We start from the raw sequence: 24,882 nt of genomic DNA, 5'->3' as shown, positions 1-24,882 counted from the left end.
ATCAATGACAGTAAAGGAATCTCAAAATCCTGAAAGCATTGTACGAGTACCATTATCATGAGGACTATAGCTCTTCATGGTGTATCAACATTGCCTTAATGCAATTATTGCAGCCTTGCTGATGTTGCCATGGTCAATGGACAAATTGAGCAGCTTCAATCTATTTCATTAATTCCATTCACCACTGCTACAACGCTAAATGCATTTGAAGATGTCTGTGTAAGCACTCTTTTAATGTATGTTCAGATGCTTAGCTTCTATTCTGGAATGACACTTCAGGTAGTTACCAAAAATGCTACTGAGTATATTTATGTATGATGGAATTTAACAATTTTCTAAATTCAAAGAGAATCGCTTAAATGATAACTTGAGAAATCCTGGAAATTCCTTCCTAACAGCATCATGGATGCACCTACATCGGATGGATTACAGCAGTTCATGAAGGTGACTCATCACCACCTTCAATTGCAATTAGGGATAAGCAAATGTTGGCCTTGCTACTGATGCTTAAATCTCATGAAATAATTTTTAAAATGCATATACCTCTTTAAATCAGCCCATCTCATTGATTTGATATCAAAAAAGCATACTGTGAATCAATGTACTTTAAGAAACAAATTAAGCGAAAGAAAAGTGACATGCAACTTCAAATAACTCAATTTAATTAAGATTTATTCCAAAATGCAAGAATACATCTTCCCAGCATCAGTACCACATTTATACATGTGAACTTGTAAAGAACAACCTTTCTTTGAAAAAAATTTAAATTGTTGCTGGTAAATGTAGAAAAGAATTGTCAATAAATACAAGCACTATTCCGCAAAAGGTGAAACCCCCCCCACTCCGTGCACTGTTTAACATTTGAATGTTCACTGGCTAGTGTTCACTGTAGAAAAGGCTAACTACAGATAGGTGACATTTGTGCAATTCACTGCTATAAAACATTATGAATAATCTAGTTGAGACGATACAGTGGATCCTTAGTTATCTGTGCTTCCATTATTTGCATTCTCAATTATTCATGAGATTGCAATTATAGCTGTTGTACTAATTTCAGACCATTCTTGATTCAGCTGGATAAGTAGATAATTAGGTATCCAGTATTTGGTGGAATTCACTATCCATGCAGCTGATGTTTTAGGGGGCAGGAGACTAATGGAGACAAGGATGCCAACATTCATTAAGAATGTTCAATTTTTAAAATAGAAAAGCTTGGGTGTTATCTACATGTGCTAAGAGCTTGATTAAGCCATCCAAAGATACAACTGAAGCTAAAAAAAAACTCACTGTTCGACTAAGTATCAGGGATTTCCAACCACCTAATTTTCATTATCCATGGAGGGGCTTCCCCCACCCCTCCAGCAGCAGATAACTGGGGTTCCACTGCCATGTTCTCCCCAATACAAGACATTTACGCAAAATCTGATTGAAAAGTATTAACTGTTTATTTTGCTCCATTTTCAACAGCTGTGGTGGTAAAGAAGAAAAACATTAGTAAGTCCATTAGTCACGAAACCATTTTCTAAAAAAAAGTACAAGGCCTAATAACGTGTCTGTCGAACAGGAAAAACATTTTTGAAAAGATAGTTGGTTGTACACATTGAATAAGACTACCAAGTACAGACAAATCTCAAAACAGAGAGACCAACTGCTACAAACATTTGTACATCAGAATCTTCGTGGAGCACCCCCTTTGAATGGCTTAAAACGAGCATCTCCTGATCCATGTATTCCTTTGGAGCCTGAGACATTGCCTCCTTGCATTGTGTTGTTGGTGATCTGCACAATTCTGTTTGCTACAGGACTATAGTGGGCAATGAAAAAACAGTAAGATACTAATGAAGAATTCCAATCAGTGGCCACAAACAATTTGCACCTATATCTTGGCACAGAAAATATTAAACTGAAGCAAGACACAAAGTAACTGAACCATAACATTTGTTGTAACTATTTTCAAAACTACATTAAACCAAAAACGAGTTTTGATTCAACAGGACGAAGGAATAAAAATCATTGTGGACTGTCAATCTGCTGGACACTTTCCTCAAACTATGTTTTCATCCAGTAAACTCCAGTACCAAAATCTTTCGACAGAAAGCAAAAAGAAGCATTAGAAACGCTTGGATCTGTACCTTCATGAGTCCTCATACTTAATTTGTAGCAGGAATATTTGGATATACTAGTGGGAGCCAGTTCCACCTTTTGAAAAGTGAAAATGTTATATTTGCTTTTTGTTTAGGTGCAATGTTACATTCTGAAGCTCCAAATATGAGGACTAGAATATAAAAGTGTGCTGCTGAGGCTTTATAAGGCTCTGATCAGGTCACATTTAGAATATTGTGAGCAATTTTGGGCCCCCGTATCTCTGGAAGTATGTGCTGGCCCTGGAGAGGGTCCAGAGGAGGTTCACGAGAACGATCCCAGGAATGAAAGGCTTAACATATGAGGAACGTTTGAGGGTCTATACTCGATGGAGTTTAGAAGGATGAGGGATGATTGAAACTTAGAATACTGAAAGGCCTGGATAGAGTGGACGTGGGGAAGATGTTTCCATTAGTAGGAGAGACTAGGACCTGAGGGCACAGCCTCAGAGTAAAGGGAAGACCTTTTAGAGCAGAGATGAGGAGAAACTTCTTTAGCCAGAGAGTGGTGAATCTATGGAATTCAGAAGGCTGTGGAGGCCAGGTCATTTAGTGTATTTAAGACCGAGATAGGTTCTTGATTGGTAAGGGGATCAAAGGTTATGGGGAGAAGGTGGGAGAATGGGGTTGAGAAACTTAGCCATGATTGAATGGTGGAGCAGACTCGATGGGCCGATTGGCCTAATTTCTGCTCCTATGTCTTATGGTCTTATGATGTATGGACAGTTTAAATGAGATAAACATTATCCATAAAATGTTACGGCAGAATGGTAAAAGTGGAACTTATCTATTGGGGTGGGGTGGGGGGGGGGGTGGTGTCATGTCTTCGTCATATCAAAACACATGTATTCAACTGCTCTTTTATCTGGGTTTAAATGCTTCCCATACATTTTGTGAGAGTCTTCCTTGTCCAGATTGTAACCAACTTACATAAAATGAGTTTGGGTAGTCTCAATTCTGGTCGTGCTGGCTGGGCAAAGCAAATGTCCACAATACAAAACTGAATGAGACACCTACTGCATACCATGTTCCTGGGAGAGGCCATGACAGATTTGTGAAATGAAAATGTCATGAAATAAGGAAATATTTTGAAGTTAGGGCACAGTAAAGTTAACTTTAGTATGAAGAATCTACATCTTGCCTGGCTTTTGCAAATTCATTCATGTGATGTGGGCATTTATTACCCATCGCCGATTGCCCTCGACAAGGTGGTGGTGAGCTATCTTGAGTACAACGGAGGGGTTTGCTGGGCCATTTTAGAGGGCAGTTAAGAGTCAACCACAATGCTGTGGTCTGGAATCACATCTCAGCCAGACTTGATAAGGACAGATGTCCTTCCCTAGAAGGATATTGGTGAAACAGGTGGGGTTTTAATGACAATGTCTTAGTTTCATGGTTATTATTCCACATTTATTCATTTACTGAATGTTAGTAGATGTCCATTACTGGCTTATGCTTATCATGATCTAGTGACCAGCAATAGAAAAGTTAAGTGTGCAGTGAAGAACAAAGTTTAACCTGGGCACAAATATGGCCAAGTAGTAGATATCTAAATAACAAAGTGGAAAGCTGAAGCAAGGAGTGGAATATGCTTTACTGGAAGCAGAAAAAAAATAGCTTCAGGTGGCTTGTCTGATTGGACACAATCACAGTGCTGTAGGCCAGAAGATAAAGGGAGAAAAAAATTGTAATTTCTGAGCATCTTGCCAACGATTTGATAAATTAGGAACTGCAAAGAGAGACAATGGTATCAGACTACTTTTGCCATCCTCAGAGAAGGCTTCAGTCTTCTATTTTGGCTAAATTACTCACTGGTCTAAAACATCAGTTTGCAGTGAAAAAGGCTTCTTCACAAAAGAACCAAAAAACTCAAAGACCCTTCAAAGAACTTTGAACAGGGTCACAAGATCAGAATCAAGTTTTAAAATTGGAGGCTGACCCTCCAAAGAATTTTGATATTCTTGTTGGATCTTCCAAAAAAGTGAAGCTAAGTCAGGAAGATCCATGTGAGGGCTTGAATTCTTTGAATTTAAATTCGGTGTACAAGTATCCTAGATCATTCAGCATCTGCATTTGAAAGGTGAGAAATCTATCAGATCATCCTATTACCTGTGCCCCAGTTCCTTATCCATTCAAGGATTTGCTGAGCTGCCTTAAACTTATACAATGTAATTTGCAATGAAATAATCAGCTGAAACATAGGAAAAGAATTCTGTACATATTCAAACTTTATTCGCACTAACTTGCCAAGTCATTGGTTGGCCACAGGATGCCAATAGGACATATAATCTGTACATGCTGTGAATTTCAAGATGGACGTTAAGCATAGAAGCTACAATCAGCTCATTCCAACCTGGTTGCAGGCACTATACTTTTCTTCTATATCTTAAAACACAAAGACAAAGGTCCCTATGTTGGGAGCCACAGGCCTTACAAGTAATTGCGCAGGACTGGCAGACAATAATTGGATCAATTGTGGTACACAACTCTCTCTTATAATTGAGGTAATGTCCTACATAAAGAACTATTTTTCTTGCAGGCATCATCCTTGTAATCAATGGGTCAAAGAATCAAAGCAGCCTATGCATGAGCTAAGGCTCAGCTTTATTTCATTATTTTTCATTTTAGCTCCTTGGTTATTCAGAGGGTAAGTCCATTAGGCATGTGATACTGAGGCATACAGAGGAAGGTCACCCAAAATTTTACTTCGTAACTGTGCTTAACCAGCCTCAGATCAGCAAAAGGAGCAGTATATTTGGCACATGGAAAGGAAAAAATGTGGCTAATGTCTCTTGCTCATCACTATCTCATGGCTTTGGCTGGAAATGTCAGTAATGTACAGCCAAGGACAAGATTCAGCTTGTCCACAAATTAGGCAAATGACTAAAACTGGAGTTTATGCTTTATAAGAAATGTTACAAGAAAAATAAAAGCAGCAGCCCATTGACCGAACGGACTAAAGCACCAACATGCAGTGTTCAAGTCACAGCATGCAAGTCGAACCCCCGAATCAACTAAGTTCTGATGTCAACTGTGCTGCTGTACGGAGAGTCCAGAGTATATATATTGTCTATTCTAGCCATCATCCTTATAATTATCACACTGGGCCTTCCATGTCTCACATCCCTGATGTCAGATAATTTTCTATAATGCTTGAGATGAATTATAGCACATAACTAATGAAAGTTCAAACAGATATGAATGGGATGATTTAGGAGTGTATGCTACTAGATGAAAGACACCAATCATGGTTAGCATTAGTTGTGATACAAACTCAACAAGCATTTTACATACCAGTACATTAAATTCTAATTAAGAAATATACTGGCATGAAACTGGAGTCTACAGGCCTATAACCATCAAAACTTTGATGGAGTGAAAGAGGGAGAAGAGATTCAGTGCAATAGCCTTTCCTCATCCCTCTCTTGAGATGTATTACATCAAGCAATGCTCACTGGCTATTGAATGTGGAGATGATCAAACTTGGAACAATAATTTCAGTAGCATCTAAAATAGTGCAATTGAGGAGTCAGCCTATTTAGGTTTTTATAGGCTGCTTAGATACCAGAACAATTTTTTTTTATATGATACAAACTGAAAATGGAAACACTCAATACACATCTTAGTTATGAGTTAAGAATGTTTTAATGAATTGTAAAGTTTTCTTTTTTTTTGTACACAGGAAAAACAAGTTTGAAGGAATTTTGCCAATATAGATACATCAATATCCCCATAACATTTGACTATACGATTAAGCAAACTATTATGATGGATTTGTATTCCTTGATGTTTTATTTATATTCTGTGAACAAACCTTTTACTGCAATGTCCAATACGCATCAACAAACTACCCATCAAAAAAATAGCTTGAAGCAACTAACGCTTAATATGTTATCAAAAAAAGAATGAGCCTGTTTAATATAAAACCAGTCAAAAATATAATAACATACAGAAAGAATTTACAATACATGTTTTAAGATACAGGCAATCAAAACAGCTAACAGAATGCAACTTTAGTACCTGGATAGTGGAATCATGCCAGGACCACGACTGTCACTCATTCGCCGCATGTCTTGATAGCCACTGCCTTGGGAACTGGGTCCAGCATGCCAACTGTTCCGTGGTCCTCCTGAATCACGACCATGACGTTCTACCACTACGTGTCTGTTATCATGGTAGTGAGACTGCTGGGAAAAGAGGTTGCAAAAAGTAAATACAAGCACAATCATAGCACTTGCATTTTACAAATTAATGGCAACATTATGCTACATTCCTAAATGAAACCTTATAAAATGATCTACTGGTGGGAACACAACTAATTTGATGTTCTCCCAAAAAAAAATTTCAGTAAAACAATAAAATCTGTTTTATTAGCTAACTGCCAAGTGGACCAGTATCTGCTAACATTTATACATGTCACATCAGGTATATAAAGTGCACCGTCATCCAAGGTTGTAAACAAGAGAAATTAAATATGATTATTTATAAAATTACTACAGCATTTGTCCATAAACAGAACAAAACAGTTAATATTCGCGATGCAATAAGTCCAATTAATTGTTCATCTCTTCTGTACCTGAGTATTACCACCTCTGTCTCCTATTGCAGGTCTTCCTCCATCTCGGCTGTTATATCCAGCCATACCACTCGGTGGCCCACTTCGCAGATTCTGTCCAGATCTCTCTGGGCGTATTCGATCTCTCTCTCTTGAATTCCTAAATTGTCAATAATTACTTCAAGATTACTCACTGATTGCTAAAAGTTTACAAGTTGAATTACTTGCTTTCAGTTAGAACACTAATCAATACTAATAAATCAGTTTCACAAGGCCATCCCTTTTTTGTGTTTCACAGTAAAATATATTCCATAAACTAGCTTCAAAGATCACTAGCTCACAGCTAAGCAATGGAGAGTTGGAAGAAATTGTAATCCAACCACCTGGTTTGCACGAGCACATGACAAGGTTCAGATTTGTAAATCTATCAATTGGAGAGGGTCTTCCAGGCAACTGTACTTCTACGACTATTACAAATGGGAAAAAAAATGCTGCATTCTGTAGCATTAACTTAATTGTTTATTTAAAAAAAAAGGAATTCAAATGCACTAAGAACATCAGGTTGAAAATTTATCTTTTCATAATCCGTTGCCATCTTTTGGATCCTCTTACTTGAATGATGTTGATTTCAACTAAATATTAAGGGTCCCTGTGATAGCAACAATTCGGAGATTAAAATTAAATGCCCCTCCCATAAGTACCACTGGGCCACTAGAAATCACCTGAAAAACAGAGGCAATATACCCACGCAGTCTGTTATACAGCTGTCAACAAATCTGGCTTAGATGTTTCACACGAGCGAAATGAGACTTCTTTTTCCCAGCTTAGTCTTTTCAAAAAGTGAGTTCCAGAAACTCTCCACATGTGGTAGAACAAATTCAATATTACCTCAATTCATGTTTAGTAGAACCCATGCCACCACTAGGCTTCCAATCATCGGGTCTAGAAGAATTATGACTTGGCCGACTGTGATGGACTCCATGGTCATCCATCCTACTTCTGTCAGGAAAGCTTCTCGACGGGGATATCTTTTGTAGATGGTCATGCCCCCTGCTACCAGCTGAGCGGTCCTGAATTGTTACAGTCCGCCGGTCATCTCTCTCCCTTATTTCTCTCCGCTCGTTATTTGCATGAAGTTCACTTCTTTGTTGGGAAGTCGGTCTTCTGGAATCACTATATGGTTTTGGATATCTGTTATACCCAGTGTCCTCTCTGCGACTACCAGAACGATTCTTTTTTCCATCTCCTTGATGGTTGTAACGATCCCCTCGTCTGTAAATTTGGTGAATAACTTGTATTAGCTTCCTTAACCAGCCTTATTTCAGCAACACTTGGATCTTGGCATAAAATGCTATCAGAGCCCTTCAGGGACTTATTGAACCATTGTTAGAAACAGATGGGTTGATTTTCTCTCAGGTGCCCTGTCCTGTCCTACAGGGATGCACATCCACTGCCATAGAGAGATCAGGAACACCATATGCAAAAAGCAGCCCTGAACCAATGGTTCAGACTCTGGTGCAATGTACACCTATACCGGCACAATGTGCTTTTGGCATTAATTTCAGTAGATGCAATTTATTTTTTTCACATACCAAGGCCCTCTTCAATCTTCATAATTACCAATTCCTTCTTTATAGCTCCAGCAGTTCTGCTCAACCAATCATGCAATCAAAAAACACATCAGGTCTCACTTGATGTAGTCAAAATCCAGATGCAAAGGCAGCACTCACCTATCAAATGACGATGGGACCCTGTGGTCAAAGTCATTGTAACGGTTCGGTTCTTGACGACTATAATCAGAACTGTGACTGAAACGGGCGTCATTGTCCATGGCCCTCCTTTTGTGTTCATTCCAATAGGGTTCATCGCGTCTAGATATTAAGACAGTTACAGATTTTAATAACCTTCAGAATATTTTAGTTTTGAAACAGTCAGAAGATTAAGTATTGTTAGATAGGAAAATTAAGTATCACGACAGCCTCATTTCAGGTTAAGAACAACTTGCTTTCTATGGCTGTGTAATTTAAAACAAAACTGAATTTTTAAAACCCTACAAGTTTTACTTCATCTTTGTCTAGGAAAAACTCGAAGCATTAGATTCCTAGCTTGTATGGCACCTTTAAACTCCGTAAAACATTGCCAAGTGCTTCACAAGAAGGGAGAAACAACAGGGAAATAAGAAAAAAAAAAGCAAAATATTGTAGATGCTGGAAATCTGAAATAAAAACTGGAAATGTTGGAAAATCTCAGCAGGTCTGACAGCATCTGTGAAGAGAGAAACAGAGTTAATGTTTCAAGTCTGTATGGCCCTTCCTCAGAGTTAAAGAGAAGTAGAAATGTGATGAAATTTATACTGTATACGGGAGTGGAGCAGGTGAAGCTGGAGAGAAGGCCAGCGAAGGGCTAAGGAGGGATTATTGACAAAGATGTCATGGACAAAAAGACAAGGAGTGTTAATGGTAGTGGTAAAGGCTAAAGGTGGTGCTGGTAGTGGCATAAAGGTAAGAAAGCAGAACAAGGGTAAGCACTCTGTGAAAGAACAACATGAAACAAATAACAGATGGCCTTTTTGGGGGTGGTGTAATGAGAGGAGCAGTGGTTAGGGAAAAAGGATGGAAAAAGGGGATAAAACAACAAATAAAATTGAAAATAAGGGGATAAAAAATAAAAATAAATTTTTTAAAAAGTGGGGGGGGGGGAAGAGAGAGAGAGAGAGAGAGAGAGAAGGGGGTAAAGACAGAGGAGAGAGTTCATGGTCTGAAGTTGTTGAACTCAATGTTAAGTCCAGAAGGCTGTCAAGTGCCTAATTGGAAGATGAGATGCTGTTCCTTCAGTTTGCGTTGGGCTTCACTGGAACATTGCAGCAGGCCAAGGACGGACATGTGGGTATGAGAGCAGGATGGTGTGTTGAAAAGGCAAACAGGAAGGTTTGGGGCATGCTTGTGGGCTAAGTGAAGGTGTTCCGCAAAGTGGTCATCCAGTCTGGGTTTGGTCTCCCCAATGTAGAGACCACCACATTGGGAGCAGCAAATGCAGTAGGCCAAATTGAAGGAGGTGCAAGTAAAGCGCTGCTTCACCTGAAAGAGGTGTGTTTGGGCCTTTGGGCGATCAGGAGGGAGGAGGTAAAGGGGCAGGTGTTGCACCTTCTGTGATTGCATGGAAAGGTGCCATGGCAAGGGGATGATATGTTGGAAGTGATAGGGTGGTGGACCAGGGTGTCCCAGAGGGAACAGTCCCTATGGAATGCCATGGGGAAGGTGTGTTTGGTGGAGTTGGCGGAAATGGTGTGGGATGATCCTTTGAATGTGGAGGCTGGTGGGGTGAAAAGTGACAAGGGGGGCCCTATCATGGTTCTGGGATGGAGGGGATGGTGTGAGGACAGAGGCACAGGAGATGTGCCGGAAATGGTTGAGGGCTCTGTCAACCACAGTGGGTGGGAAACCTTGGTTAAGGAAGAAGGAAGGCTTGTCAGAAGTGTCGTTATGGAAAGTGGCATCATTGGAACAGGTGCAACGGAACTGAGAGAATGGGACGGAGTCCTTACAGGAAGCGGGGTGTGAGGAGCTGTAGTCAAGGTAGCTGTGGGGATCGGTGGGCTTGTAATGGATATTGGTGGACATTCTACTACCAGAAATGGAGACAGAGGGGTCAAGGAAGAAGGAAGTGTCGGAGATGGACCATGTGAAGGTGATAAAGGGATAGAAACTGGAAGCAAAATTGATACATTTTTCCAGGTCCAGATGAGAGCACGAAGCGGCACCGAAACAGTCGTGGATGTACCGACAAAAGAGTTGTGGGAGGGGGCCTGATTAGGACTGGAACAAGGAATGTACCACATACCCCATAAAGAGGCAGCCATAGCCACACCTTTTATTTTGTCCTTCCATTCTCTGAGTTCCCTTGCCTCTGTCCTGATGATGCCACTTCCCAAAACGGCGCTTCTGACATGTCTTCCTTCTTCCTTAACCGAGGTTTCCCGCCCACTGTGGTTGACAGGGCCCTGAGCCATGTCCGACTGATCTCCCACACCTCTGCCCTCACACCTTCCCCTCCCTCCCAGGACCATGATCGGGTCCCCCTTGTCCTCACTTTTCACCCCACCAGCCTCCACATTCAAAGGGTCATCCTCCACAATTTCCACCAACTCCAGCATGATGCCACCACCAAACACCCCCCAACAACTTCAGCATTCCGTAGGGACCGTCTGGGACAACCTGGTCCAGTCCTCCATCACTCCCAACACCTCATCTCCTTGCCATGGCACCTTCCCATGCAATCGCAGAAGGTGCAACACCTGCCCCTTTAACTCCTCCCTCCACATTGGCCAAGGGCCCTAACACTCTTTTCAGGTGAAGCAGTGCTTCACTTGCACCGCCTTCAATTTGGTCTACTGCATTTGAAGTCTCCTCTACATTGGGAGACCAAACCCAGACTGGGTGACAGTTTGCGGAACAGCTTCGGTCTGGCTGCAAGCATGACCCAGACCTTCCTGTTGCTTGCCATTTCAACACACCATCCTGCTCTCATGTCCACATGTCCGTCACTGCCCTGCTGCAATGTTCAAGTGAAGCCCAACGCAAACTGCAGGAACAGCACCTCATCTTCCAATTAGGCACTTTACAGCCTTCCGGACTTAACACTGAGTTCAACAGCTTCTGACCATGAACTCTATTTTCACCCCCCTTTTTAAAAATGTTTTTTTTTAATCCACTTATTTTCATTTTTATCTTTCATCCCTTTTTCCAACCTTTTTCCCGAACCAATGCCCCCCTGCACCCAACCCCAAAACCCTGTTACTTGTTCCATGTTGTTCTTTCACAGAGTGCTTACCCTTGTTCTGCTATTAACACATTCTGCTTTCTTACCTTTACGCCACTCTCAGCACCTCCTTTAGCCCTTACCACTACCATTAACACTCCCTTTGTCTTTTTGTCCATGACATCTTTGTCAATCTCTCCTTAGCCCCCACCTATCGCTGGCCTTCAATCTAGCTTCACCTGCTCCAACCCTCTTCAACAGTATAAATTTCATCACATTTCGACTTCTCTAGCTCTGAAGAAGGGTCATAGGACTTGAAACGTTAACTCTGTTCTCTCTCCCGGGAAACAAAGAAAATCTGGATTTACTAGAATGGAGCAGAGAGCTGGGATGTGGGGCAAAAGGAAGCTGCAGAGAAAGGCTTTGGAGAGATTTGTAGACAAAGACAAAAATTGTTGAGATAAATACGTTGGAGAGTGGGAGGGGTAGGTGGCAAGAAGGAAGTGAAAGCTGCAGAGGACAGGAGTGATGGTAAGTAGATTTTACAAGATAGGATGTGGGTAGAAGAGTTCTGGATATCTTGTGTGCACATTTAGGATAACTGCTGTTAATTCGGTGAATATCCATCCGGCAAAGGAAGATGCTGGAGCCAGTCTGTCTTCAACATGTGTTATACTGGGCTTTGTGAATAAAACAAAATGTAGACTACTTTTCCCTTCCACATAGTTTCCTCCACCACAGGTGTAAACTGGTTCTTATATACGTGCCCTAACCTTTTCCCAATACCATCAGCTGCTCTTAATGACAGCCAGAGCACGCACACAATTGTCACAGCAGTTGTAACATGAACACTTCTAACCTATGCAAATGGTTTAGAAATAAGACAGTTAAGATCAGTGATGGGCAACCGAGGCGAGTGAGTGGGCCACAAGTGGCCCTCCATCTCAGTGCGCTGCAAGATTTAAATTGGGCATGTTCATGACCCCATGAAGAAGAATTTGCGGGGCGTGCTGATGGAACTGTAGCAGCGCTTTGATTGGACGCAGAGGGAGCACACGGCTCTCAGTCAATGTTGTGTGCAATAAGCACCCACCTCACTTCATATGCCCTTGCTTTGTGTGCGTACCACTTCAGTAATACCGGTAGGAAAAAATACTACACAACGGAATCCAGCGGAATCCCGCAGCCCTGCACGTGGGCAATGGTCAACAAAATGTCTTGCGGGCTGCACTCAGAACCCTGATGGCCTACAGGTTGCCCACCAATGGTTAAGATCATCTGGACAAAGTTATAAACCACAATCAGCAAAACCTTACTCTTCATTCATGCACTGAGTGAGAGTTCAGAATAATGCCTTTGTTGAGAACACAACGATTCTGTGTATTAATCCAATAAACATTCTACAGATTATCCAGTCATAAACTTGTAATTTACAAACATACCGGTTATCTACATCATGAGGACGTTTTAAAGAATTTCTTCTTTCTTGCTCGTAGCGGAGCTGCTCTTGCTGCCGACGAAGCTCTTCACGCTCACGGGCAATGCGCTCTATTTCTTTACGGCGTTCCTGAAGTATTGAATTGGTACGAGTGTGAAATTCTTTTTTTCTGAACCATTACTCTTGTTTTTTCAGCACACTACTCTCCTCCAGCCTTAGACCCACTGATATGCTGTAGTATTAGTGAAACTGTTGAACTCAATGTTGAGTCCAGGAGGTTGTAAAGTGCCTAAATGAAAGAGGTGCAGTTCCTTGAGCTTCATAAGAACAGGCTAAGGACTGAGGTCAGGAAGGAGCAGAGAATTAAATTGACAAGTGAAACTCTCTGCCCACTCCCACCTTTATCCATACCTGCTCCTTCCTTCCATTTTATCCAACCTTCACTTTTGTTCCTTCTTCCTTCCACCCACTCCCCACTTTCTCTACTCAACTGTTGACTCAATCTCATCCATCAGTTTAGTTACTACTTCAAAATTGAAAATCAATTTCAATGCACCCAACATGTTCTTTGTGAAGTGTCACAACAGTCTGGTTCACTAATGTCCTTTAGGGAAGGAAATCTGTTGTCCTTACCTGGTCTGGCCTACACGTGACTCCAGACCCACAGCAACGTGGTTGACTCTTATATGCTCTCTTAAATGACCTAGCAAGCCACTTAGTTGTATCAAACTGCTACAAAGTCACAAAAAAGGAATAAAAGCGAATGGACCCACCCAACATTGACCTAGGTACTGGAAACGACAACGGCAATCTTAGCCCTGTCGACCCTGCGAAGTCCTCCTTACTAACATCTGGGGCCTAGTGCCAAAATTGGGAGAGCTGTCTCACAGACTAGTCAAGCAACCGTCTAACATAGTCACCCTCACGGAATCATATCTTACAAATAAAGAGTGGCTGTATAAAGAGGAGTTTACCTGTGAGGGAGCGGAGTGGCTGTATAAAGAGCGGAGTGGAGTTTACCTGTGAGGGAGCCGGTTTGCACCCAGGCATTTGGCAGCACTGGAATTCGAAAGGAGTGACTTCAGGGCAAGAGAGAGAGCTGATTGGTAGGTCATGGGTAAGTTGTTTTTTCCCCACTTTAAAGTGACATTACAGAAGGTAAGAGTCTCAGCATCTTTTTTTAATAACTAAATAATTTTCTACTTGGCTTAAATTTAAGGAAATAGTCTTTTAATTAAAAACAAAAAAAGTATGGCAAGGGAGCTCAGTCCCGTGTGTTGTAAGGCCTGCAGCATGTGGGAATTCTTTGACACTCCTTGCAGTCTAGTAGCAAGTGCCACCAGCTTGACCAGCTTAAGCAACGGGTTTTGGAGCTTGAGCGTCAGCTGGAGACACAGCGATGCGTCCACAAGGCTGAGGAGTTATGTGGATAGCACGTTTTTAGATGTGGTCACTCTGCAGCTTAAGTGCAGTCAGAGAGAAAATGGGTGACCGCCAGTCAGAAGAAGGGAGGCAGGCAGGTAGTCAGGAAAGCCCCAGAGTGCAACTCATTCAAGAACCATTTCTGTGTATTGGAATTGAGGGTGAAAGTTTCTCTTGAGAGTGCAGCCAGAGCCAAGTTCACGGCACTGTGGGTGGCTCAGCTGCACAAGTGGAGAGGAGTAAGTGTGGAAGAGCAATAGTGAGGGGTGCAGACAGGTGCTTCTGCAGCTGTAGACGTGACTCCAGCATGGTGTGTTGCCTCCCTGGTGCCAGGGTCAAGGATGTCTCAGAATGGCTGCAGGGCATTCTGAAGGGGGAGGGCGAACAGTCAGAGGTCGTGATGCACATTGGTACCAAAGACATAGGTAGTAAGAGGGATGAGGTCCTGCAACAAGAATTTAGGGAGCCAGGTAGCAGGCTAAAAAGCAGGACCTCAAAGGTTGTAATCTTTGGATTACTCCCTGTGCCACGTGCTAATGAGTATAGGAATAGGAGGATAGAGAGGATGAAGGCATGCCCAAAGAGATGGTGCAGGATCACTGGGTCTGTTTCTAGCAAAGGTGGGGCCTGTACAAGACGGACAGGTTGCACCTCAATTGGAACGGGACCAACATCCTTGCGGGGAGGTTTGCTAGTGCTGTTGTGGGGGACGGTTTAAACTAATTTGGCAGGGGGATGGGATACAGAGTGTAGGTACAGCAGGGGGTGATGCACAGCCAAATATAGAAGAGAAACTAAATTAGCCTGGAAGGCAGAGCAAATCTAGACCTGTTAAGGCACAAGGGAATAATGCAAGTCTGGATTGCATCTATTTTAGCGCAAGGAGTGTTACAAGTAAGGCAGATGAATTGAAGGCGTTGATTAACACACGGCAATATGATATTGTTGCTATCACAGAGACATGACTGAGGGAAGAGCCAACATGTTCCCGCAAAGGTGAAGGGTAGGACCAACAAGTCCAGGGAACCCTGGATGTCAAGGGATAAGGAAGATTGGATAAGGGAAAAAAAGTTTTATGGCAGATACCAAGGGCTGAAAACTGCAGAAGCCCTAAGAGTATAGAAAGTGTAGGGGGATACTTAAAAAAGTAATTAGGAGAGCAAAGGGGGGCATGAGAAAATACTGGCAGGGCAAGATAAAGGTAAATCCCAAGGCATTTTATAATCTATTAAGGGCAAGAGGAACCAGAGAAAAAGTAGGGCCCATTAGGGACTAAAGTGGCAACGTGTGTATGGAGCCGGAGGACACAGGTGAGGTTTTAAATGATTACTTTTCATCTGTGTTCACTATGGAGAAGGACGATGTAGGTGCAGAAATCAGGGACGGGTCTGTGATATACTTGAACAAATTAGCATTGAAAGGGAGGAGGTGTTAGCGGTTTCAGCAGGCTTAAAAGTGGATAAATCCCAGGCCGTTATGTGAGACAAGGGAGGAAGTTGCACGGGCTCTGACACTAATTTTCAAATCCTCTCTGGCCACAAGAGAGGTGCCAGAAGACTAGAGGACAGCGAATGTGATACCATTATTCAAGAAGGGTAGTAGGGATAAACCAGGTAATTACAGGCCAGTGAGTCTAACATCATCCATCTTATGCTAGTCTTTAGCCAATGTGATTCACTCCACGTGATATCAAGAAACGGCTGAAGGCACTGGAGAGGCCCTGACAATATTCTGGCAATTTGCCATGCCCCTCGCAAAGCTGTTCCAGTACAGCTACAACACTGGCATCTACGCAGCTTTGTGGAAAATTGCCCAGGTATGTCCTGTGCACAAAAAGCAGGACAATTCCAACCCGGTCAATTACAGCCCCATCAGTCTACTCTCGATCATCAGTAAAGTGATGGAAGGGGTCATCAACAGTGCTATCAAGCGGCACTTGCTTAGCAATAACCTGCTCAGTTTGGGGTCCGCCAGGGCCATTCAGCTCCTGACTTCATGACAGCCTTGGTTCAAACATGGACAAAAGAGCTGAACTCTCGAGGTGAGGGGAGACATAAGGTCGCATTTGACCAAGTGTGGCATCGAGGAGCCCTAGCTAAACTGAAGTTAATGGAAATTAGGGGGAAAACTCTCCCTAATAGCACAAAGGAAGATGGTTGTGGTTGTTGGAGGTCAGTCATCTCAGCTCCAAGACACCACTGCAGGAGGTCCTCAGGGTAGTGTCCACGGCCCGACCATCTTCAGCCGCTTCATCAATGACCTTCCTTCCATCATAAGGTCAGGTCAGAAGTGGTGATGTTCACTGATGATTGCACAATGTTCAGCACCATTCGAGACTTCTCAGATACTGAAGCAGTCCATGTCCAAATGCAGCAAGATCTGGACAATATCCAGGCTTGGGCTGACAAGTGGTAAGTAACATTTGCACCACACAAGTGTCAGGCAATGACCATCTCCAACAAGAGAGAATCGAACATCAGGGGGTGATGGTTGATTGGCATTACTGTCACTGAATTCCCCACTATCAACATCCTGAGGGTTACCACAGAAATTGAACTGCACTTGCCATGTAAATACTGTGGCTACAAGAGCAGCTCAGAGGCTAGGAATCCTGCGACGAGTAACTCACCTCCCGACTCCCCAAAGCTTCTCCACCATGAACAAGACACAAGTCAGGAGTGAGATGGAATACTCCTGATTTCCCTGGATGAGTGCAGCTCCCACAACACCCAAGAAGCTCGACACCACCTAGGGCAAAGCAGCCCGCTTGATTAGCACCACATCCATTCACTCCCTCCATCGCCAATGCACAGTAGCAGCAGTGTACCATCTACAAGATGCACTGCAGGAATTCACCAAGGCTCCTTCGACAGCACCTTCCAAACCCACGACCACTACCATCTGGAAGGACAAGGGCAGCCGATACATGGGAACACCAACACCTGGAAGTTCCCCTCCAAGTCACTCACCATCCTGACTTGGAAATATATCGCCGTTCCTTCACTGTCACCGGGTCAAAATCCTGGAACTCCCTTCCTAACAGCACTGTGGGTCCTACACATGGACTGCAGCAGTTCACCACCACCTTCAAGGGCAACTAGGGGTGGGCAATAAAGGCTGGCCCAGTGAGCGAAACCCACATCCCATGAATGAATTTAAAAACAGTCAACAGAAAACCAAACTGACTTGCAATATTTAATCATGCAAATTGTGAGACCAAATTAGATTCAACCACAAAATCTCAATTTACAAATAACCTCACTGAGGAATTCACGCTTAATATCTCAACAAAAGATGACACCTCTAACAGAGTATTAACTCAGTACTGCAGCCAGTGTTGAACTTCAGATATAAATTAACCCTCACTAACCCCACAAATATTATCCCTTTCCACTTAACTTAAGATCATTCCAGACCTGAATCCATAAGGAACAATTTGCTGATAAGTTAACTTTATTAAGGCTGATAGATTGCATGAGATCAGCTTGTTCTGTCAGAGTGAGAGATGTGGATCGGCATCTCTAAAGAGTTTCCTTTCTTAGCTTTGCCATTGTACCAGCTCACAGCCAAGCACTTCATAATTGGGTCAAGATAGCAACTGTAAGGGAAGATAGCACTAAAGATTACCCAAGTCCATAAACACAGTTTGCAGTGAAGAACACAGAAATCTGATTGCTTAAAGGAGGAAGTGCACAAAGCTGGAAGACCAAGAAGCAATGGCAAAATAAAATTTCTCCTGTCAGCTTCTCAATGGAATAAGAATAAATAAAATTGACCAAGGGGGAAATCTATCCCACAGTGGTTGAGCTACGTCTCTTGATAACCTATCCAAGGACCAACACAGTATCTACCCAGACAAGTTAACTTGTTTTGACAAAAACACTTTTTGTCTTGGCTTGGGGTTAGCAGTGTGATCAGGAAGAAAGGCAAAAAAAAATTACAAACTGTACAGAATCAAACACTGAGATGTGAATCTGCATTGAAAAGCTTAATGGAGAACCTGTTCTATACGTATACGTTCCCTTTCTAGTCGCTCCCGTTCCATCCTCTCTCTCTCAAGTTTTTGTTTTTCAATTTCCAACCGTTCTCTTTCGCGTTGCAAGCGATCACGTTCTTCACGCTCACGGATCATGCGAATACGCTCCCGTTCACGACGCTGCCTTTCAGCTATTTCACGTCGCCTGGATAAAAAAAATATTTGAAAAGTAAGCACAGCAGAAATCTTACAAGTCAAATAGGAAGTTTTTGAAATGTGTATGGTGTACAAAGCAATATGCTAGCATTGTGTAGCCTGGTAATTGCTAGTTATGTGCTGTTGATAAGAATTTAAAAATCTTACTTTTGAATTCTATACTACGAAAAAAAGGCATGTATCATGAGAAAATTGCAGTCAAAAATTAGAAAAGAACATGAAAGAAGTGCAAAGAAACTAGTGTGGCTAGCTTTCAGATTCAAACCCAACCAAAATTAGGGGGCAGAAAGTGTCCTTCCAGCAGCCTCTAACAAAGAAAGATTAAAAGAGACTTGCATTTGTATAGCACCTTTAACAGCCAATGAAGTCTCTTTTGAAGTACACTGTAATAATGTAGGAAACACATCTGATTGGTACATAGCAAGGTTCCACAAGCATCAATGCGATAAATCAGCAGATAACCTGATTTTTTTTAGTGATGTTGGCTGAGGAATAAAATGCTGCCTAGAATTCCCGTGCTTCTTTGAAATAGTTTCATGGGATCTTTTATTTCCGCATGTGATGGCAGATGGGTCCTGATTAACACCTCAGACAGTGCAGCACTAGGATTTCTTATTCGTTTACGGCATGCACGCTGGGATGAGAGTAGCCGAAGGCAAAATGGTCTGTAAAAATTTTTGTGACAAGGGTTAATTTAATTACAGCATTTATGATCTGTAGCGAATGTAAATGCTTCTCGGCCACTTCAAACGGGTGGAATTACTAGTCTGTAAGTGGGTAGAAACATTAGTTTTCCCTTTCCTTATCTTATATTACCATCAAGACAGTGGACCAATGCATTTGTGTAAAATCAAATTGGCCTCAGCATTTCAGTGTTTCAATGCAGTTAGTACATTTAATATAGGATGAAGTAACTGTTAACAACAGAACATGATGGCTAAAGGAGTTAAAACTTACCTTTTCATAATTAAAGAACAACTATATGCTGTGGGTTTGGTGCTTTCTTTGGGCTCCGATTGTTTCACCTGATTTTATGTGTATTTAAAATTTCAGTGTAGTCTAATGAGATTGGAGTAACCTGACATCAGCAAAATGGGCACCAAACGGGGGCATTTTTGTATCTAATTTCCCGATTGTGTTCATGGAGGAAACTCCAGGCCGCGATCTAATAACACTAAAATTGATTTGCTTTGTAGCTCAGCTTAGACAGTCAAACATACTCCAGTTCTAAAGGCGCTGTTGTAAATCGTCAGCTTAAATGAGGTTTTACATCAACTTTGTATTATTAACATGTCAATTTCCACACGTACACTGACAACACCAAGCTCGACATCACCATCTTCTCCCTCAACTCCTCCAATGTCTCTAAACTCAATACCGGATGTACAGAAATTTCCTCAATTACATATTGGGAAATCCAAAGCCACTGTCTTCAGTCCTCCAAGACCAACTCTGTTCCCTAGCCGCCAATTTCATCCTTCTCCAAGGCTGAACCAGACTGTTCTGACCCCAAGATAAGCCTCCAACCACTTATCTGTGCCATTACTAACTACATCTCTTTCCACATCTATGACAATGTCCATCTCCACCCCTGCCTCAGCTCATCTGCTGCTGAAACCCTCATCTATGTCATTGTTACTTCTAGATTTGAATATTCAAATGCACCCATTACCTGCGTACTACAGTATCCCTTGTATATCTGAGGTCATCCAAAACTCTGCTGCCCATATCACACCAATCCTGTTCACCTACCACCTGTGCTTGCTGACCTATACTGGCTCTTGGTTAAGCAACACCTCCACTTGGAAATTCTCATCCTTATTTTCAAATCCCTCCATAACTTCACCCCTTCCAATCTCTGTGAACTCCTCTAATTCTGCCCACTTGAGCATCCCTGATTTTAATCACTCCACCATTGGTGGTCGTGCCATGAGCTACCAAGGCATGAAGCTCTGGGATTCCATCCTCTTCTTTACCTTGCTTTCCTCCTTTTTTAGACACTCCTTAAAACCTGCCTCTTTGACCAAGCTTTTGGTCATCTGACCTAATACCTCCTTCCATGATGTCATCTGTTTTATAATGCTCCTGTGAAGCACTTTGGGATGTTTATTAACTTAAAAGCCCCCCTTTATAAATACAAATTGCTGTTAGGCACATAAAACTTTGAATCATTAACTGGTTGTTCCAAACATATGGTGGCAGCCACTGTGTCCAAACTTAATTAAGCTAAGTTTGTAAAATTCATATTTTTCCCTTGTTTCGCAAGGTTTGCTAAAAAAAAAAATTGATTGCTCTGCATCTTCTGTCCACGCAATGAGAATCAGAGAGAGAGAGGGAGAGAGAGAGTGTAGAGACAGAGGTTGGAGGGGGTAGGGGGAGAGAGAGAGAGAGAGAGAGAGAGAGAGAGAGAGAGAGAGAGAGAGAGAGAGAGAGAGAGAGAGATAGAGAGAGAGAGTGTCCAAAGGTTGAACCTGGGAATCTCTGTAGGCGTTGAAGGTTTTATTTCAGCATTGATTTAAGGTTTTTGAATTACCTAGTGAATCCTAACTGAAATGCACAGGATTGGAAAGGGATGAATCTTCCAAATCATTTATTGAAGACACTCAAAGAAGCAAAAAAACAATTTTATCACTAATTTATGGTGTGTTCTTGTGAAACATATAACTTAAAAATATTTTTACATGGTGATCTATCAGCAGGGAGAAAGGGGAAATAAAAGCTGCACAGTTGTACCTCTGCACTGTGCTTGTGAACCGCGCTCTCTGAAGTCAGATGCCCGGTTTCCTCCCAGTTGGCTGCCATGCTCAGGGACGTCCCATCCACCTGGCTGCCTCAAGTTCAGGGCCACAAGATGATCTCGGAACTGATCCAAGGTTGGAATTCCACCCAGTGGCTGAAATTTCTCATGCCTGGATGCAAGTGTCACTGGCAAGGCCAGCATTTATTGCCATCCCTAATTGCTCTGGAGGTGGTGGTGGTGAGCCGCCCTCCTCTTAAACCTCTGCAGTCCATATGGTGTAGGTACAACTGCAGTGTTGTTAGGGAAGGAGTTCCAGGACTTTGACCTAGCAACAGTGAGCTAACAGCGCTATAGCTCCAAGTCAGGGCGGTGAGCGACTTGGAACTCCCGTCGTCTACTGTCCTTGTTCTTCTAGGTAGAGGTTGTGGGTTTGGAAGGTCCTGTCAAAGGAGCCTTGGCAAATTGTTGCAGTGCATCTTGCCACTGTGTGCAAGTGGTGGAGAAAGTGAATACTTAGGGTGGTGGATAGGCTGCTTTGTCCTGGATGGTGCTTACCTTAAAGAGTGTTTTTGGAGCTGCACTCATCCAGGCAAGTGCAGAGTATTCTATCACACTCTTGATTTGTGTCTTGTAGTTGGAAGACAGAATTTGGACAAAATGTCAGCCTATATTTAGTCTTCAAGTCTCTAGAAGCAGCTTGAACCCCCCAACCTTCCAAATCAGGGTGTACAACCACAGACAATGGCTGACAATATTGAGATTGCTCAAATCATCTCAAATGAATACTAAGTCCAAATAGATGCAAATTCACAGCATTGACAAGTTTATTCTACCTTCCCTTTCATGAGTTGGAAAGTTCCACTTACCTTCTTAATTCTATTGCACGTCGTATGCGTTCCAATCGGATTAAGCGCTCACGAATCTTTTGCTGTTTTATTTTTTCAAATGGCAGAATATCCTTTCTGTCCCTGAAGTTTGGTTTAGATGGAATGTGTTTCTCTTTGCTTCTTGAACTAGATGCCTATGTGTTAAAGAAAAAAAAATTCAAATCAGCATCACAGCTTCAAATATTTTGTCGCATTTTTTTTCGTATTATGTCCTCCCATTCCCATGACACAAATCAAAGTAGATATGTTCACCATTTTACTAATGCAGCTCTTTTGGTAGCATATCCCAGGAAAACAAGAAGTACACCTCATTTGCATATACTGAAGTACCTAACACCTTAGTCAAATTACAATAAACAGTCAAGGTTAGGATTCTAGTGTCTTGAGCCTACTGCAAATTACAAATGCTGTATGACACACTTCTTCTAAATAGCCCGTTTAGCAGTCTTGAAAAATTACATCTTCACAGTTCTACAGAAAATTCAGAGAAACCTTTCTATGATAACCAAGAAAAGCTGAATGTTTGAGAAGTAGCCAAAACCCATGTGTATTAAGAGCTAAATGGGAATAATATCTTGATATTGTATTTCCCTCCAGGTCTGTGCTTTTCCTCAAGTCTGTGATTGGGAATGCAGACCAGGTGCAGTGTGCTTGACCCTCTATCAATGCCAATTATGTCAGCCTGATAGGGCATGTTATCCCTTGCTAATTGAGAAAGGCCTAGTTTCCATTCAACTTTTCTCTTGCTTCTAGGTAGCATGGAAAAGATTCAGAATTAAACGTGTCGGAAATTACAAGCTTGTAGCTAGTCCACATAGCCCATCTTGATCCAATTTAAGTAAAAAGGCTACAATAGTTGAAATGGAACCAGGCTTCCCAAAATGAGTCAGGACCACATACAAAAATTGAAACCATATCAATACTTAAAGAAATAATTAGACAGTTTCATTCCAGGACCTCATTGTAGAGGAATCAAACTATCAGGTACAATTTTTGAAATCATAAGTCCAAAATTAAGTACTAGCATGAAACCAAAATTCTCACTCTACCATGTCTTTCTTGTTTCAGCATTTCCATGATTAATTTTGAAGCAGTATTAATATCTCCCTTAGGTGTCTTACATCATATTTTTTGCATTAATCTGGAGTTACAGAATTCCTTTAAATATCTAAAAATGTTAAATTTAGAATTCAATTTTTAATTTAGATATTCAATGATTGGCTAGAATCTTAACACTATACTTTTAACTTAGGAAGTTTGGACACATCAGTATTAGATGATGTTGGGAGGTATGCAAGAAAAGGGTTACATAGGTAGACAAATCTACACAACATATAACAAATGGAACAAAGATGATCAGCATTTTACACTTGTAACCCTTTTCCTGTCGATATTCACCTGCTCACTCTTGCCTTTCTTTGCAGTTTTCACACTAACAACAGGTTCACCTTTAGTCTTGTCAATAACCACCATTCGATGAGGACTCTTCACACCTATGGAATCAAATAATTCATGGAAAATTAATTAAATTAGACAGGTAATCAATTACCCAATTATGTTCCCAAGAACTCCTTTTTGAAGTTCATTGAAACTAAACAGGGATGCATGAAAACTTGTGTACAACTCAGTTTGCACCCTCGATTAAAGTCTTCATCCAAAATACACATTACATCTTATGTCATAAATAGAAATACATACTCCTTCGCTTCTTTTCATCCACTTTTTTGGTATGGTCATGACTGCTACTCGTTGCACTCTCCTTCTCATCCTTTTTATTTTCTGTTTTTTTTGAGGAGCTTGACCCATCCTTGCTTTCTTTTCTTTCTCCAGGTTTTTCAGTTTTCTTATCCTCCTTTTTAGAAGAAACTTGTGTCCTGTATATTTAAGATAAAAGAATTTTAACACCTAACATAAATGGGTCTGTTTATAATTACAGAACTTTCCAAAGTAATGCATATGTGTTGTCTATAATATAATTATGTGAATGGAGTTCCCATGGTATTGCTAATGGCAAGTTAGAAATGACTGTAAAAAAAATTGAGATAAATGTGGTGAAACAAGTAACTAAATGCATAATGATTAAAAGTTTTGATTGGTTTATGCACACCAAAATTCATAATGGTGTTTCTCAGTCAGTTGACAAATGTTTTATAAGACAGCAATGGAGTTGAGAGACACATTGTGGAGGGAGGAAAAGAAAAAATTGCTCCACAGAGCTGTCTAGTGCCCAGATTCAAACTATAGTTTGATAGTTGACGTAAAATTTAATTGGAGTAGCAATTTATATTGATAAATGTTGAATTAGAACTGTGACCATTATGTTAATAGCAGGCATTATGGTCTGTGAACTGGAAGCACGCAAGATTTGCAAAATGTATTTTCAAGCATGTGAAAACTTGGTCAATACAATTATAAACTGAACTAAACTAAACTCTTAAAATTGCTGCTAGGTTATTGGGTATCTGATTCCAGTACCTCATCACTTGCACAACACAACTATTCCTTTTTAAAGCTCCTTTGAGTAGATAGGACATGTGGTGGAGACAGATTCAATTGAGGAAAAGAATTGAATAATTATCTGAAAAGAGATGATTTTCAGGACTGAGGGGAAAAAAGGGAGCGGTGGGACTAGGTGAGTTGCTCTTGCAGAGAGCTGGCAGCAACACAATGGTCTGAATTCTAAGATACCTGCAAACCAATAAATAATGGAGCTATCTTCCCAATTCATAGCAAGACAGGTGACAAAACA

At 41.5% G+C, this 24,882-nt stretch overlaps 1 protein-coding gene across 5 annotated transcripts in view; it reads right to left on the bottom strand.

Moving 5' to 3' along the window:
• Positions 1-655: 655 nt before the first annotated feature.
• sltm (SAFB-like, transcription modulator) overlaps positions 656-24,882 on the bottom strand; it is a 48,674-nt gene continuing 24,447 nt past the window's right edge. For 4 of the 5 annotated variants that reach the window (XM_078530302.1, XM_078530306.1, XM_078530304.1 and 1 more), the window contains 10 exons: positions 23,832-24,007; positions 23,532-23,626; positions 22,113-22,267; positions 18,315-18,495; positions 12,897-13,021; positions 8,427-8,567; positions 7,585-7,968; positions 6,718-6,856; positions 6,162-6,328; positions 656-1,804 (listed from right to left, as the gene is read on the bottom strand). In XM_078530302.1, coding sequence (XP_078386428.1) covers positions 1,669-1,804; positions 6,162-6,328; positions 6,718-6,856; positions 7,585-7,968; positions 8,427-8,567; positions 12,897-13,021; positions 18,315-18,495; positions 22,113-22,267; positions 23,532-23,626; positions 23,832-24,007 — 1,699 coding nt within the window. In that variant the 3' untranslated portion in view covers positions 656-1,668. The remainder of the gene's footprint in view (positions 1,805-6,161; positions 6,329-6,717; positions 6,857-7,584; positions 7,969-8,426; positions 8,568-12,896; positions 13,022-18,314; positions 18,496-22,112; positions 22,268-23,531; positions 23,627-23,831; positions 24,008-24,882) is intronic. The other variant, XM_078530303.1, reaches the window with a different exon arrangement.

The sequence above is a fragment of the Cetorhinus maximus genome, chromosome 26 (genome assembly GCF_964194155.1).
Source record: "Cetorhinus maximus chromosome 26, sCetMax3.hap1.1, whole genome shotgun sequence".
In the NCBI taxonomy this organism is placed as follows: domain Eukaryota; kingdom Metazoa; phylum Chordata; class Chondrichthyes; order Lamniformes; family Cetorhinidae; genus Cetorhinus; species Cetorhinus maximus.
The sequence above is the reverse complement of the archived record's forward strand: the minus strand, read 5'-3'. Positions and strand labels throughout refer to the sequence as shown.